General features: G+C 46.0%; 1 protein-coding gene across 2 annotated transcripts in view; it reads left to right on the top strand.

Annotated features, from left to right (window-relative positions):
* The window catches only part of MRE11 (MRE11 double strand break repair nuclease), a 69,181-nt gene extending 51,625 nt beyond the window's left edge, over positions 1-17,556 (top strand). For both annotated transcript variants that reach the window (XM_075546465.1, XM_075546466.1), the window contains exons 17-20: positions 725-783; positions 5,109-5,176; positions 13,130-13,205; positions 15,269-17,556. In XM_075546465.1, the coding sequence (XP_075402580.1) occupies positions 725-783; positions 5,109-5,176; positions 13,130-13,205; positions 15,269-15,325 (260 nt within the window). In that variant the 3' untranslated portion in view covers positions 15,326-17,556. The remainder of the gene's footprint in view (positions 1-724; positions 784-5,108; positions 5,177-13,129; positions 13,206-15,268) is intronic.
* The last annotated feature ends 265 nt before the right edge of the window (positions 17,557-17,821 follow it).

The raw sequence follows: 17,821 nt of genomic DNA, 5'->3' as shown, positions 1-17,821 counted from the left end.
AGCATGCGCAGGTCTCACAAGATTAATGAGGTCAAACTATGAACATAGTAGTAAGGGGAGGAAATATTAAGGAGCGAGAGGATGTTTGTGTGCTTCATCGGTGTTATGCTGCACACTGGATATGGCATCCATTGCAGGCGGCCCGTCTATAAGGGACTGTCCGCTTGTCTGTCAGGTGGGTTTGGGCCACCACTTTGTCTGTGCTCCTTCACATCAATTTGATTGCTTGTTTCTGAACTTCTGCCTGTTCCCTTCGACACCTCCTGATCACACGGGCTGGTGTGCGTCTTCCGTGTGGCCTTTGTTGCTTTTTTGCTAGATGGCGGCTTGTTTAACTTGAAGCCTTTATGACACCAGACGCTATCTCTTTTGATAGCCGGGCACCATCTGAAGAGTATTTACATTTACAGCTTCTGTGAGACTTATCATCAATACTTCTGGAGCTCAGACAGCCAGGAGGCCAGACTGTAGTCTTCAGGTATTTCCTGTGCAGTGTTTTTAGTGTGGGGGTGTTTATGAATGCTATAGTCAACTCATGAGACTGACAGCTAGGCATTGGGTTATTTGAATAAGTAATTCCACCGCTTTTCAAATTAAGAAATATATAAATGGTCTTATACTTCATCATCATTGGTGTCTGCAAAGTAGACATAGAAAATATGCAGATGTTTAAAAGTTTTTTTTAAGAATGACCTAATGGGTGTCTCATCTTTTTTCATCCTAGTCTTTAAATCTACAAGACAGCAGCCCTCCCGAAATGTTGGTACTAAGAATTATTCAGAGGTAAGGGGGAGAAAAGTTCATTATTGTCTTTTAATAAAATGTTTCCTACATTATGTATCATTAGTATGTAGATCTGAGAAATAAGTAAAAAAAAAAGTCAAATATTAAAGCTAAAGAGAACCTTGTTGATTATTTAGACTTAATGCTTCCAGGATTTGTATCCTTGTTTCTTCCAATAATGGGTCATTTGATTCTTAATCCACTAATACTTTCATGGGTGACAGTGTTGAATCAAGAAGGATCATGCATAGAATACTGATATGGAAGGTGATCTCGGTTCATCTAGAAGAGGCTTTATTTATATAGGGACTCCTTTTTCTCATAATTTTCTGGCTTGTCCCTCATAGCTTATACTAGTCTTGAGACACACTGAAGGGTGAGAATCTAAGGATCTTGGTGTTCTTAAGTATAGATTTGTGCTAGAGCTTTAATCTGAGAGCCTTTGTGCCTTTAGCGAGTGCTAAGAAGGGTCCGATATGGGCTTGGCTCTCCTAGCACCTAACCTTCAAAGCATGTAGATGTTAACTCCTGACCTAGTATTCTTCCACCTCAATTAGAGTTTCTTAGTAGCATCATGATTGGCATTTTGGGATGGACATTGTTTTTTGTAGGGCCGGTCTTGCACACTATACAACGCTAAGCAGCCTCCTTGGCCTCTGCCCACTACATGCCCCTAGCCATGACCAACAGAAGTCTCCCCAGACCTTGCCAGAGTAAAATGCATTCGTGTATTGCCATAGGGCGGATGCCGACTCGCAGCAGCTCTGTAGGAGAGGGCGAAGCTCCCCCTGTGAGTTCCTGAGACCGTGACTGCTGAGGGAGGGCAAAGCCCCTCTTTCTCTGGAGGAGCAGCTGCCTGCTGGCATTGCTGACCTTGCAGCCCAGCTCGTTCTGTGCCACCAGCGCTCCCCCAGGGTAAAAGGTGGGTGACAGTGGCCCCGGTTGGGACCTACTGCTCTAGTTGTTCTCATCCCAGAGGCCTTTTCTCCAGCCTCGCTCTTGTTGATCTTGGAAGCATTTGACACAGTCTCTGGCTGACCATCAACACGTCTTGACTGCCTTCTCTATCCTGATTCTGCTAGTGTCCCTTTCTTTCTATTAACTTCACCTCTCTCTTAATCTGACCATTACCCATTTACATGAGAGAATTCCATTGCTAATTGTGATCCTCAGCTCCATTCAATTATTTGCAAGTGGTTGTTGAGCATATCTGAAAACACCAATACGGTCATGTCCACAATGTAGCTTCTTTTTTTAAAAAAAAATCGTTCTATTTGGGTCTTGTGCAACTCTTATTACAATCCATACATACATTCATTTTGTCAAGCACATTTGTACATTTGTTGCCATCATCATTCTCAAAACATTTGCTTTCTACTTGAGCCCTTGGTATCAGCTCCTCATTTCCCCCCTCCCTCTTCCTCCTTCCCTCCCTCACAAATCCTTGATTAATTTATAAATTATTATTTTTCATGTCTTACACTGTCTGATGTCTCCCATCACCCACTTTCCTGTTGTCCGTCCCCCAGGGAGGGGTCTATATGTAGATCATTGTGATTGGTTCCCCTTTCTCCCCCACCTTCCCCTGCCCCTCCTGGTTATCTTCATTCTCATTATTGGTCCTGAGGGGTTTATCAGTCCTGGATTCCCTGTTTCCAGATCTGATCTGTACCAGTGTACATCCTCTGGTCTAGCCAGATTTGTAAGGTAGAATTGGGGTCATGATAGGAGGGGGTGGTGGAGGTGGGGTGGAAATATTAAAGAACTAGAGGAAATTGTATGTTTCATCGTTGCTATACTGCACCCTGACTAGCTCATCTCCCCGTGATCCTTCTGTAAGGGATGTCCAGTTGCCTACCGATGGGCTTTGGGTGTCCACTCTGTACTCCCCCTCATTCACAGTGATATGATTTTTTGTTCTTTGATGCCTGATACCTGCAAAGTGGCTTCTTACAATCAAGACGACGGTTTTAAAATGAGCTAAAGTCATGCCACGTGAATTTTTCCTTCCGCTCTTTTGATTGAGGTTACATAGTGGTAGATTGTGGGATATATACAGAAATATTGCTTGGATCATTGCTCTGTAGACAACAGCATTTAATGATAGGGCTTGATTAGTGGTTAGCATCTCTCTGGAGGGAAGGTCTTAGGGTTCTTTGTCAGTCTTTTCCTCTGGAGTCACTCCTTGTGCCCCTCTTCTCAACAGTTAGATGTAAACACAGCCACGGTGTTTGTAAAGCATCGGAATACACCGAGTGAGAGGGCTTGAGGGGATTGGGGAGGGTAGAATCAAGAATCAGGATTATCTTCACTGTGGTTTTAATGCCTTTTTGAAAAAAATGTTTTTAATATGAACATATATAACGGAAAAACACATACTTCCAGCATGGCTTTATATGTCATTTAAATTTGGCGACTGAATGTCAGTGGGCTGGCGTCTCATTAGGATCCAAGAAGAAAGTCTCAAGGCACTGTCTGCGCATGAGCCTGTGGAAACCAGTTACCATCTCACTGGATGCTGGTGTCGGTTCCCGGCTTCTGTGCTGGCCAGGAGAGCAGAGTACCAAGAGCTGTAGTGTAGAAGACCCGTTATGAATGAAGGTGACCCTGGGGGAGGGCAGGGTGAGCTTAGGTGTTAATAGTTGCTGTTGGTATGACTTCAGCCTCGTGATCATTAATTCGGCGTGTGTGTGTATGTGTGTGTGCGTGTGCGTGTTTAAAAGCACAGGTCATTATTCTTTAACGTTGGCTAGTACTCCATTGTGTGTATGTACCAGCGTTTGTCTCTCCGTCCGCGTTGCCTCGTTTTGCTGTTGGGACGTGTGCTGTGGTGGACGCTGCTAGCATGCGTGCGCTCATCACGGCGTCGCAGCTCTCCCGTCTCTGGGCTGCACACTAAGTAGCGGCGGTGCTGCGTCTTAGGATGTTTGCTTTGATGATCTTGTGGTTCAGGTTGTGCATTTCAGTCTTCGCTCCATCTTGAGTTAGTTTTTGCATATGGCATGAGGTATGGATAGTGTTTCATTTTTCTGTGGATCACCTCATAACACAGAAAAGCCAGAAGGACACAATGCTGATATTAGTGAATCACAAAAGGACAAATATTATATGAGACCCCGATTATAAAAAGTCTTAGCCATAGAAAGAAACATTCGTAGATGGTTACCAGGGCCAGATGGGCAGAGAGGGAATGTTACTAAATAGAGGGTCTCCGTGTATTAACTTTATTGAAGGGAAAGGTGATATACAATAGAAGGAGGTAAGCACTAAAAGATTGGGGCAAAGGAGGACACTGAAGAAGCAGAAGGGCTCAAAGTAACACAGGTAAATACTATTGCGCACACACTTCTGCCTACCAGTAGCAGCCCTCTGCAAGCGGGTCCACAGACACCTAAGTGAGCAAGAGAGGGGAGGCAAATGGAATTCTACCCATACATCTATAGACGTTGGGCAGGAAGTTTTACATAGGTTGTAAATATTCATATGTCCATGAATACGTACACACACAGGGCAGCGTGATGAGGACTTCTTTGTCGTAAGCAGACACCTGAGGGAAGAAGTTGCACACTTGCAAGTTCAGGGCCATAGTTTCGTGATTGTCAAGGTTCATTTTGGCGTAGCATAATCCACAAAGACTGGTCTACAGCCACCTTTGGTGAGTAGTGACTTGAATCCCCAAAGCTTGATAGTAGCCATCTGAGGCGCACCTGTTCATATGTCCCCCTTTGGAGCAGAGAAGAGTGAGGGAAGTGAAAGGGTCAGGAAGATCATGAGCCCATCACCAACCTCAGCCTCCATGACTCAGAGCCCTTAGGCAACTCCCACTGCCAAACTCTCTGAAAGGGATCCCAAGAGAAGGGCTGGGGGTCGGTGGGAGATCAATGTGAAACCAAACTCAAAATCGTAAAACAGACCGTGCAAACTGCTGGAGCCCCCGTGGCCACGGCCCCCGCGGCCCTCTGCCAGCTTGGAACTTCACTCTCCCCCTGGGTTAACTTCAGCCAGGCCTCTCCTGGGAACCGTGACCCCAGGGGGCCACCCAGGGCTGTGTGAGATCAAAAAGACTGCAGGCCAGGGCGACAGCTCGGACCGCAGGAAGGAAGAGCACAGAGACAGTGGGAATGAGGGGCACAGGGAGGGTGTGGGCACAGTGCTTCCACGTTGTGGACCGTTGGTCAATGCCACACACAAATCGTGTATGAACAGTTGACTGGAAATCTAATTTGCCTCTGTACAAGTCGCCTAAGTGACAAGAAATTTAAAACCCAGGCCCACTCGTTATTTTATTACCACCAACCTGCTTGCTGTTTTGTTTTCCTCCCTAGGTTATCGAGATGGATGACTCTGACGTAGAAGAAGACCTTTTTCCTGCCTCTTCAAAAAGAGAGCCAAGGTAGGTATGGAGGCATGGCGGTTTCCTGCCAAAAGAAACATCTGAGGAGGTTCTGAAGCAGTCCGGAACTCCAGAGCTACACTTTTCCATGCCACAGAAAGCTAGCAGATGTACTTGCATAGCAGTATATGAAGAAACAAACACAAAGTGGGCCAAGAGCTAGCCTGTAGAGTCGACACACTATTATAGGTTTTTCATTGAAAATGTAAATAACCTATAATTTGGTTGGTTGGTTTTTCTTTATTACCCAGGGATGCCCTGGATAGAGAGCAAGCACTCTGTTCTTCCCAATGAACAGAAAGTAGTTATGTATCTTGATAATATTTGATTTCAGCTGTTCTCCATGCTCTTGCTTTTGCACAGTGGATGACACACACACACACACACACCCGACCGCCCCTTCCTCCTGACCATAGAGACCTGCTCTGCCGTTAGAGCCCTTATTCAAAAAGGCTTCAAAGAGTTCGTGGGACCTTTCCACACTCTTTTCATTTCATTTCTTCCACAAAAATTGTGAAGCCCCCTTGTATACTTTTCCCATCCCTTTTTTGTCTACTGATCTGTCTGTTACTGTAAGGCTTGACTTAGTTTAACAATTACCATTTTCTGTGTGTTAGCACTTCAGCTAGACCCTGGCCAAAAAGCCCAGTGAATGAAAAATTCTGCTCAGACATATAATCAGCATCCTTGTTTTTCAATCCTTGCTTTCACTGTTAGCATCTGTGAGGACATAAATGTTTTAACATGGTCGCTGCCTGGAATTGTAGTGGAGAGCGCAGTGAACACATCGGAACCAATCACAGGATAAGGATGAGATGGGAGGGAGCAGGCTGTGCACGGTGCTCACAGGCACTCAGGAAACGCAGCGAGCAGTGTGGGGACCAGTTTCACAAAGGGGACCATGCCTACATGTGGCCACAGAGCGACAGAAGCCTAGGAGGAGGAGGGAGAAAAAATACCAGCATGGGCGCAGCTGCGGGCTGGTTCTGAGACTGGCCTATAGGCAGTTGAGAGCATTCTTTTAGCCCGTGTTATATGTAAATTATGACCATATGTGGACTTAGGTGCAACCTGTAGTTACGACCTGAGCCCTGTAGCTACCGTAAAGCTTATTAAAAGTTCTTACTCTACGTAACTTCCAACTTAAACATGGCCTCAGGGACAAAGGCCTTTCATAATTCAGGACTGCGTTTGTTAAACAGAACTCCATCAGTTCCTGTTGATGAGAGCACAACGCAAATTGCTTTAGCGAGGCGATTTACTGGAAGCTTGTTGGAATATTTCAGACATTGAAAGGAACCCTGGTGGTGCGGGAGTTAAGTGCTGGATTGCTAACTACAAGGCCGGTAGTTCTAGTCCCTTACTTAGCACTCCACAGGAGAACAATGTGATGTTCTATTCCCACGTTGCCTTGGAAAAACCCTGAGGAGCAGTTCTGTGTCCTGTCCTGTAGGGACCAATTTAATGGCAGTGGATTGGGCTGTGGTTTTCTTGGTGATTGAAGGAAGAGGCTCTTTCAAAATACTAGTTTGGTTGTTCTTGCCTTTGTAAATTAAAACTCAAATGTAATTAAGCCTAGATTTCCGGGTAGTTTTTTTTTTTTTTTCTCATAGTGGATCCATAGTGGAGCAGAAGAGATAAATCTTACTTGTGTGGGGGGTCTTATTTTGCTCATTGGGTGACAGTGTGGTCAGTGGTAGAATTGTCATTAACCGCGCAGGCTGGAGATCCCAGGCTCGACTGACATCCACCCCTTCCTGATAGCTTGCTGGCTCCAAGGAGGCTGAGCTGGTCCCAGCTGGGCTTTTAGCTAAAATGGGCTACAAAGAAAGAAGAGTGATCCACTTGTGGAAATCAGCCAGTGAGAACCCAATGGGTCGAAGTGATCCAGTCAGCAGGGCAAGGCCACTTTCTGCCCCATTGTGATGGGCAGCTCTGTGAGCCAGGGGCCGTCTCGGCAGCTCACAGCAGCAGTGGCTTCTCATCCTTGGAGCCAGGGGAAGTACTCCTGACATGGCCCAGGGAACCAGAGAAGAAGGGGCTTGACTTTGCTACCTGTGTTGGACTGGTTTGACCAGAGAGACAAATCCAGAGGCACTTACATATGTTTAAGAAAGAGCATTATATAAAAGAGCAATTGTACACTAAGAACACATCCCAGGCCAGATCAAGTCTACAAGTTCAATTTAGCCCATATTATCCAACACTAGTCCATAAATTCTTCTTGAGACTCATGCAGCCACTTGCAATGATGTCAAGTGCAAGAAGATCCCAGGCTGGGAGGTGGAAAGTCTTGTGGGATCCAGTGGCAGTGGAAGCATCGTAGCATTGGCGTGGGTCTCCATGTGGCTCTCTTAGCTCCATCAGTCTTGTCAGCAGGAAGACTAAGCAGAGAGTATCCAGCCTCCAGTGAGCTACTTATCTGTCTCCCCTGTAAATTAGATCATCAATGTGCGACCTGATTGACAGGCTAAACTCCGCTTCTTCACTCTTAATTGCTTCAAGTTGACAGGAGATTATGTAACTCCCACTCTACCCTTTTGAATAGTGTGCTTTTCAGGAGTGTGTGTGTTGAGTTCTTAGTTGGTTATGAAGTTTCACCTGTAGTAGTAAGTGGGTACTTTGTCAACACTTTCTATGTGTCACATCCTGTTACAAGCTCCTTTGTTGCCTGTAACAACCTCGTAAGGTAAACTAATTATGATAGAATTCCAGTCCTTTCACATATGAAGCAAGTGGAACATGGAGAGGCAGGCTGGGTCACTTAGTTACATGGGCCCGTCATTCTGTTCCATCACTCTTCTCTGCCGCTGCTTAGCTAATACAGTAGATAAACTTCTTAAACCGTGTGTCATTTAAAGCAGGAGAGGCAGTTTAGAAATTGACATTTGGAAACCCATGTCAAATCAGCATTGGCTGCTTTGTGTTTTTGTCGACTGGCTGGGTAACAACAACGTATGTGGTGTTCATGCAGAATTATTTACTGGTGACATGGTGTGTACGGTGTATGGTTATTTCACTTATGATTTATAGAGTATACATGCTGCCACTGACTTCGGGGAATTCATTGTATTTCTCTGGGCCTCGGTGCTTTCTTCCCCCTTAGAGATGATAATTACCTCACAGGAGTATTTTGAACCTTTCAATGAGTTAACATTTGCAAATTGCTAAGTCAGTGCGGCATGAATAATAATAGTTATACAGCTGCTGATTTAAATAAGTAACAAGCTAGGGAGGTAGAATTAGAGCAGAGCAATAGGAAGAACCATGAGCAAAAGATAAAAGCTCTCCTTTTCCTGGCAGCTAGCTTAAAAAAGGACAGGCCTTCCAGCTGCAAGGCCCTCTTCTGTCAGGTAGATAGATACCAGCAAGCCTGTTTTTATCTTGGGTGGACTCTCACGCTCCACCTCTGTTGCACTGGGAGTAGGGTGAGCCCCCAGGTGGGAGGGAGCCCCTATACCACCCTCCCTTCAACAGCAGCAAGGGCGGGGCCACCTGGCTTCAGAGTGGGGGGTGGGGTCAAGAGCGATCCAGTGAGAATCCGCGGGGGCTGGGGGTGGGTGGTGATCTGACCTGTTCAGGGCACCTTTGATGTCCAATTCAGCTCTGTTGCCCGTGCAGTAAGTGTCGTGACTGACAGTGATGGCCCCAAATGAGACCTGAACACAACCGGAGAAATCGCAGGCCTCCTGGCACGCGGGCTGCTCCTTTTCCCGGCCCTCTTTGCTTTTAGCCCCCCACTCAGACAGAAGTTCACTCGTGGGACCCCAGAGCGTAGCCTCTTTGCTCCCCACCGTCGACCTCCTGCAGAGGAGAGTGTGCAGCTCTGACTATGATTAAACAAGTGGGGACCGTCCATAGTTGCCTGGTGTGTTTCTGGGCCCTTCTGTTACTCTTTCTGACAGGCCTTCCGAGAGGGCGTCTGGTCCTGATGGGTGTTTGCCTCTACAGCACGCACTACTCCCTGCCCCTGCAACAGCCCAGCACCCCTCTCACTAGGCAGCCTTGGCACTGTGGCTTTATGCTCTTGACGGTGTGCTTCAGTCTGTCACAGATCAAAACAAGTCAACAACCTCCCAATTCCTGGCTTAGATCCGAGACAAGAGATGGAACTCCTGGTTAAATTCACGGAATCCCTACCCTAGGAGCAGTTTCTTTTCAAGTTTGCTTGCTGAATCCCCTTGTTTTCTACGTCAGTACAGAAGGACCTGTGGATTATTCAGTCCTCTTCTGACACAAGACGCCGTGACACTTTCCTGACAAGACCTTTGGACACTCCTAAGTGGGTGAAAGTAATTGGCAGTTCTGTTGTGTTTTCTGTTAAGTCAGGAGTTGGCCAACTGTTCCTTCAAGGGCTGCATAAGAACTTTTTGGCCTTTGTGAGCCAAGAGGCAAAATTGAGGCTATCATGTAGTACTTATATAGCTATTCAAATATAACCATTTCACAATGTGAAAAGCATTCTTGGCTCACAGGTTGCATTTGGCCCAGGGAACCTAGCTTGCTGTCTCCTGACCCAGGATGACTGATGTGAAACTCTCCCTAATGAAAGCGTGTGCAGCCTGAGCGGTCCATTCCCCAGTGCAGTTCTGGGGCGGTGCTGGTGGGGTGTCATCAGTCAGTTCTGACGCAGGGGGACCCCAGGTACACCAGAAGGAGGCCCGTTGGCTCCTGCACCATCCTCAGTTGTTAAGTTGGAGTACATTGTTGCAGCCACTGTGTCAGGCTATCTAGTTAAAGATAATGTTTTTCTCTGGCCCTCTACTTGACCAAGCATAATGTCCTTTTCCAGGGATTGGCCTCTGAGTAATAGGTCCAGAGTAGATGGCATCTCACCCTGCGCGTTCCTGCTTATGAAGAACCTTGTTGCTGTACTTCCCACAAACAGACTGGTTGCCTCCTCTGGCAATCCACGGAAGTTTCCGTGTTCTTTGTCGACGCCATGATGGGACCGTCCTTCTTCAGTGTCCAGCTTTCAATGCCACGGCTTGAGTGGGGCACACCTTAGTCTTCAAAGAGACCAACGTTAATGCTCTTAGACGCTGTAAAGAAGCCTGTGCGGTAGACTTGCCATGTGGTGTTTGAGGTCTTGGATTAGAGATCCAACTAAAATGAAATCATTGACGAATTCTGTTCTCCATTCTCCACATTGTCAACTGTCCGGTTGTGAGGATTTGGGTTTTCTTTACATTGAATTACAATCTCTGCTGCAGGCTGTTTCCTTTGACCTTCATCAATAAGGACTTCAGGTGCCCCTTTACGCAAGCAAGAACGTGCCATGCTCGTGTTGCAGGTTGTTGGTGCACTGTCTTCTTAGTTCAGCTTCTCAGGTCACTCTCATGGTGACAGGCTACAACTCTGTCGCACACCTTTCCTGATTTGGAACCATGCGGTGTCCCCCTGCTCTGCACGAGCACAGCAAAGTGCTCCGGAATTCCCATCCTGAGTGTAATCCACAGTTTCTTATCCACAGACCCGAAAGCCTTTGCATAGCCCCTACGACAGGAGTAACTGTTTCTCTGGTGTCCTCTGCTTTTAGCCATGGTCCGTCTGATTGCAGTGAGGATCTCCCTCATTCCATATTCTCTGCTGAATTTAACTTGAATTTCTGGCAGTTTTCTGTTGATCTGCTGCCGAAACCATTTTAAATTCTCCTCAGCAAAATTTTACCTGCATATTCTCACTGTCATGACTCAGTAACTGCTGCCCATAGACCCTTCGACAGTGCAGCTCGGGCTTCGTTTTCTTCAGTTCTTTCCGTGTGAGGTGTGCGAGGAGCATGCTCTCCCCTGGGATTTCTAATGCCACGGCTGTGCACATTGCACCTTGTCTTCTCAAGCTGCCCCTTGAACTTTGCTATTTAGTCCTTGAATCGCTCCTTCCCTTTGTTTTAGCAACCTTACATTCAAGAACAGGTTTCAGAATCTCTTCTGGCTTTCATTTCGATGTCTTCTTTCTTTCCTGTTTCTTTAATGACCTTTTGCTTTCTTCAAGTACAATGTTCTTGTCACCATGCTTTCTGTCACTCGTGTACAGTGCTTCAAATCTGTTCTGTGTTTTCTTCAGATGGGATAGACCCAAGGTTGTGCTTTGGCTCCCATGGACTTCTTCAGCTTCAACCTGAACTTGCATATGAGCAATTGCTAGGCTGTTCCACAGTTGGCCCCTGTGGTCTGGTTTTGGCTTGTGATATTGAACTTCCCCAGCTACTCTTCCTACAGAGGTAGTCAATTTGATTCTTGTGTATTCCCACGAGTGAGGCCCTCCGGTACAGTTGCTATTTATGTTACTGAACAAAACCATTTGCGGTGAAGTTGTTGACCTTGCAGCCTCCAGCCATATTTTCCCACTACTGATCCTTCCCCTGCATTTCCAACTTTCACACGCCAAACATCAATAGTTATCAGTGTGTTTTGATTGCATGTTTGACCAATTTCAGCCTGAAGATGTTGGTAGAATTCTTCATTTTTTCGTCATCGATGGCAGTGGTTGGCATGGAAATTTGAATAGCTGGTCTTTTGTATAGGCATATGGATATTGTTCTACATAGGTAGCATTTTACTTGCAGATCCTGCGATGTTCCTTTTGATTATGAAGCAATGCTGTTTGTCTTAGGTATGTCATTCTCAGGATGATGATGTTGTTAGGTGCTGTTGAATCAGTCCTGACTCAGCCACCTGTGTATAACGGAACGAGACGCCGCCCACTCATACACCATCCTCACAGCTGTTACGTTTGAGCCCATTCCTACAGCCTCGGTACCAAGCCATCTTGTTGAGGCCTTCTTCTTTCCGTTGCCCCTCTGTTTCACCAGCATGATGTCCTTCTCCAGTGCCTGGTCTCTCTTGATAACATGTCCAAAGTACATGAGACAAAGTCTCGCCATTCACACTTCTAAGGAACATTCTGGCTGTAATTCTTCCAGGACAGATTAAGTTGGTTCTTTTGACCGCTCATGGTACTTTCAATATTTGTCGCCAACACTACAGTTCAAATGCATCGATTTTTATTCGGTCTTCTTTATTCAGTGTCCAACTCTCACATGCATATGAGGTGATTGAAAATACCATAGCTTGGATTTCCAGCACAGTAAACCATGTTATTGTCTGATTCAAACTCCCCGACACCGTCCATTTCAGATCGCTCATGTCTGGGATTCAGTCTTTGTGTTCCATTTCATGTTCGATGACTTACAGTTTCCTAGATTCATACCTCATGCGTGCTTGATTATTAATGGATGATTGCAGCCCTTATTTTGAGTCTTCCCCCCCCCATCAGCAAATGAACATCCCGGAAGCTTTGCTTCATCCACACGAAGGTCGTCTGTACTCCTTGGAGACAGCTCCTCCAGGCTCCTCTTCTGGGCCAGCTGCCGTTCTGAAAGCCTCTGTCTAATCGCTCAGAAGTGGGTAGCCTAATCTGTTCTTAATCTGGAAGTCCTGCCAAAACCAGTGTACCTGGGTGCTCTGGATGGAGTCTGCCATACCAGCGCTCCCGCGTCTAGCAGCCCTGCGACACAGGCCGCGGCACTTCAACAAACGGACAGAGGAGCGGCCCTCGTAGCGCCAGAGGCCTGATTTCCTGGTCACTGATACTGCCTGGGGTTATCGCATAGTGCCTGGCAAAACGGAAAGGCTCAGTCAACATTGTCTGTTTGGATTGGATCGAACACAAACCATACAAGCAATGAGGCTGCTCAGCCTTTCCTAGTGCCCGTTAACCGTCTTACAGAAACGTGACAGATTAGAGTAAAAAAATATTTTAATGTTGCTACAATTTTCATAAATGGGGGATATAGTAATAAACATGCCAGGCATTGTACTGAGGTAGTTTAATCTTTTCAAAACTCTACTGAGGTCAGTACTGCAATTAATCCCATTTCACAGATGAGAAAGTTGGGGCCCTCTGGATGAATTCTGTGTTTCATTCTGTTTTCCATGTTTTTTGACTCAGGACATCAAGCGTACCACCCATCAGACACACATCCCAGAGCCAGATATCGAAAGGCGTCGATTTTGAATCAGACGAGGTAATGCAGTAACATTATGAAATGTTGGGTAATTTTTTCACTCTTTATAAGACGTAAATAGGAACTGCTCGTTCTGTCACTGATGGCATTCCTTTGAACTATGGCTGAAGTGGATAAGTAGCATCCGCAGAGTGCCCATCTGTGTAATTCCGCCTACATAAAAGGCCTGTAGATTTTCTACCTGAGTTGTACTCAGCGCCGACTAATTTGCTGGGTTGAGAGTAAAGGCGGGGTAGTTTTTGCCAGCTTTCTGTTATTCTCTGGAGAAATGATGAAATGAATCATCCTGCTCTGTGCTGTGTGTGTGGATCGTAGACGGTGGCAGGCTTTATGTCACGGAGGGCTTCCGGCATAAATGGAGATGCTACCTGGCATCCATGGAAGGCACTTAAATTCAAGGTGGCACCTGGACAGAAGCCTCTTCTAAGATGATTGCCCCTTGCTGTAATTCATTTGTGTTTCATTAACCGCATGGTCGGATGGCACTGGCCTTTTCCTGTCTTCCGAGGCTGCCTCCTGACAGGCGAGCCCGGGTGGCTGTCACTGCTGAGCGTCGCTTCTCTTGAGCCCTTTAACTGCAAAGAGGAACTGCTGGCACAGTCTATCGATTTGGGCTGATCACTGGTTTATTAATAATTTCTACATTTGATAGCACAGAACGAACCCATAATTAAAAGTAGATTTCTATTTCTTAACCTCCCTGGAAGTCTAATTCTGTCAGTAATTTTGTTAAGGAACGTCTCTGCAGTGTAATCCTGAGCGTGACTAACATTTACCCCGAGCCACACTCAAGATTACCGCCAGGGAGGTTAAGCCATGTATTCTCTCGAGAGGCAGTTTAGCTAAGCATATCAGTGTGTGCATACCAACAACGATGCCCGACACCAAATTATGGTTACCTTCTGTTAATGTCTTAGACATAAACATCAAAACTCTGAAACATTTGCTGTCTCATCTAAATATTTAGTTATAGAATACATAAGCAGTCGACAGCAAATTATATAACTTGGCCTTCGCTAAGGCATGTTCCTTGTTTTGATTCTGTTTAATTCCTACATGATACCTGAGGCTCCTTTTTATTTTTACTCTGCACAGAGTCTCCAGCCCAGCCGCAGGAGGACTCTGAACCCTGTTGGCGCTGCCTGGGTGTTCGATAAAGGGTCGGCCAGGTCGCTCGTCAGGCTTGCTTCTTGCATCGGTCTCAGAGTAGCTACCCATTTCTCGCGTTAGAGGCTAACAGGGAATTGAGAACTATAGCCGTGTCTGAGTTGGAGCTTCTCTGTGTTGCTTCATCATTTTCCTGGCTATGAAATTTCCAGAGCAGCGAATACACCAGCAAGAAAATATAAGTGGGAAAACTCTATTAAAAAAAAACCAGTAGCATTGATTTGAGTATTTGTGGGTTTTTTTCGGCTTGCCCACCTCTGCTTGCCCTTTTTAGAGTTAATAATCGAGATAAACATGTGCCATGCAGCGCAGGTGTGCACACAGAGGTGAGCCCACAGGATCATTTGTTGTTTTAAGAATTCCTTGTTTAGTGGACTTTCTATTTGAGAGCAGTTTCAAGTGTCAAGTACAGAAAGTCCAGAGTGTCCCACTGACTTAGCTCTCCCTCCGGCACAGATCCTTCTCTGACATCTGACCTGTGCTCCGGCTGGAGAACACGGCCCTGCACTCTGCTTTTGGATTCACTCCACGCGGGGCAGTCCTGCGGGTTGTGATACGTGTGCAGCGCCGTGTGTCCATGTGGTGGAGTCGTGCAGCATAGTTAGACTGTCCTTCCACGTCCCTACCCGAGACGTGTGTTTTAATGCTCCCCAGGCATTTAATGGGACCTGCTTGTTTCAGCACTGAAGCAGCTATGAGGAGGGAGAGAACAGAGAGGGTCACAAACTGACAGTCGATTCCCATTTACAGAGAAAATAGAAACATGAATGTGTGTCTCCAGCCCCAGCAGAAAGGGGAAACGACTGTTGTGTGTTGTTGTTGTGTGTAAGACTTTGGCTCCTGTCCTAAGGACTCGTGGATCGATCACTCACAGAATGATTATTATGTCATTTCAGGATGACGATGATGATCCTTTTATGAACATTGGTTCTCAAAGAAGAAACAGAAGATAATGCTTTTAATGTCACTCAGAAATGTTTAAGATTCCAGAAAAAATTGATCAGTTGCAAGCTGAGGTTATAGTTGAAGAATTTTCTTAGTAATTTTTTTTGGTCCTAAGTGTTGCTCTTAACTGAAGAATTCAAAAGAAGCTTTTTAGACACAAAAACAGATGTATGATAATTTACTGTATTTTAAATGTTATTTCTTGAACACCACTACGTGACCATAACTCTGTTACATCAAGGACATAGGTCAATGCTTTGTTTCTCCTTATTGTTAATATGGTTGTTAGTGTAAGCCCAGATGCTCTGTAAAACTTAGAATGTTATTTTTCTGACATACATGTATGAGTGTCCATCTTACTTAGGGAGAGCTTTGCTTCAGACTGTGCCTGGAGTCAGGAAAAAATAACCCCCCCACCGTACCGCTCTGCTCTGTGACCGTAGACTATGCAAGCGCATTACTGTGGCTATTTGACCAAAGTTGAGGAAAACAGCTAATAAAATTTAACCTCTCCCGAGGCTCTGAAATTCCCACAGGTTAAAGCAAGATAGATGAAGTTGTGCCTACCTTCACTGTGTCGCTAATGATGCGTTGTTTCCTAATGCTTGTTATAGGCTTGGCCACTGAGACTTTGGATGAGTAGATAGATGCAGATTATACTTTAAAAATCGGATATAAATTTGTGTTAAAAACAAAACAGTCTGTCAAAAGTACACTTACTGATTGAATCCGATTGCCGCAAGGATCCTAGAAGAAGTTTCCGTTGACTGTTAGTGATTTTCTTTGTTCCTCTGTCATTTATGCGTCTTCCTTCCTCTCTACATTTCTAGGAAGAAAAGAGTTTAAACTTTTAATATATCTTTAAAAATATTGATATTTTTTGAAATAGGGTGGTCTATTGAACTGTATGGCCTTATGACATGAAAACATTGAAATATAACTTCCTTGGAACATTGGCGCCAAGATTTATCATTGATAGTACGGTATTTTATCGTAACATTGTTCTTATAAAGCATTTCTGAAAGGGCAATGTTAGAAATCTTCGTGAAGTACCTTACATTTCCTTTTTCTTATTTGTTTAAGCAGGAACAAAAAACTTTTCCTCTTGAAACTTAAATTCGACTGCAAAGGCCCTGAGAATTTGTGTGGTTTGGTTTTATTTTAATCTGCTCCCTGCCCTTAAGTGATTCTGGCTCAGCAACCCTCTAGGACAGAGCAGATCCGCCTGTGGGTTTCTGAGACTCACTCTCTACGGGAGTAGAACCCACGTCTCTCTCCGGCTTAACCCTCTGAGGTAGCTGTCCGTAAGGTCTCCTTAAGGAAGGAGCAAGGAGCCCTGGTGCACGGTGGTTATGTGTGGGGCTTCGATCCACTATATCCATGGCGCTACGCCACTCTGCAGGAGAAAGACGGGGCTTTCTGCTTCTCTGAAAATTGACAGTCTTGGAAACTGCCCACAGAGGCAGGCAGTTCTCCTCTGTCCTAGCGGGTCTACAGAAGCAATTACGGTCTCAGCCTCACAGGGCATTTCTGCCCTCTGCTGGGGGGTCGCTGTGAGTCTGCGTGGGCTCAGCAGTGAGTTTGGGTTTTGTTGGGGGGCTTCAGGTTAACCTTGGACTGTTTACCATAAAGTCGACAGCTCACACCACTGCTGCCCTGAGGGTGAAAGTTGCAGCTGTCTGCTCCTGCCTGCAAGATGCACAGCCTTGGAATCTGTGGGTCGCTGTGAGCTGGCATCTGGTTTGGAAAGGCAGACTGCACTGACGTGTGGACTCCGCAGTGCTCACGGATACGGGGACAGTCACCCCGAAATGCGTCAGATTATAAAAGAAGATGTGGGTAGTGGCCTTCTCTAGCGTACTTATCAACTTAGATGGCCTAAATCGAAACTCTCACTTCAGCGTTCTAGTGCGTTTACTATTCGTGCCTGACTGCGGGCTGGCCTTCAACTTGAGGGCTCTGAGTGCGGGAGCACCTGAGGATGCTTTGAGCCAGTGCAAGTACGGCATGAACTCGCCGAAAGGCCTTGTCTTGAGCAGTATTTTCAGGCAGATCTGCCCACGTCCTTATTAGAATTTAAATGTAATGTCCACAAGAGTTGAACCAGGAAGAGCTTCATTCCGGGTTGAGAGTTGCCTTCCATGGTGGAGTGAAAGCGAGTAGAGAGGCAGTCCCGGGTGCGCCATGCTGGCCCTGGACGGAACGACAGGCGGGGGGAGCTCATGGCTCTTCCAAACTGCCAGTTAGGTCTGGCGGGGTGAGGGAAGAGGTGGTCTGTAAGCACCCTGAGAGGTTCTTCCTGGGGGGGGGGGGGGGAAGCAGAAACCTTTCTCCCCTTTGCAGAAAGTGTGCAAGCACATGCGAGAACTACCAAATGTGCTGCAGTTAGCTGCTGAGGAGTGTCGTTCTGTGGTGGTTACACGGGGTAAAAGCTCTTCAAGGAATGCATTTTGTGAGTAGTAGTGATGGAAAGGTTGAAGGACTTGACTCTCCCTGCAGGTTGG

The sequence above is a fragment of the Tenrec ecaudatus genome, chromosome 4, assembly GCF_050624435.1.
Source record: "Tenrec ecaudatus isolate mTenEca1 chromosome 4, mTenEca1.hap1, whole genome shotgun sequence".
Taxonomy (NCBI): Eukaryota; Metazoa; Chordata; class Mammalia; order Afrosoricida; family Tenrecidae; genus Tenrec; species Tenrec ecaudatus.
The sequence above is the reverse complement of the archived record's forward strand: the minus strand, read 5'-3'. Positions and strand labels throughout refer to the sequence as shown.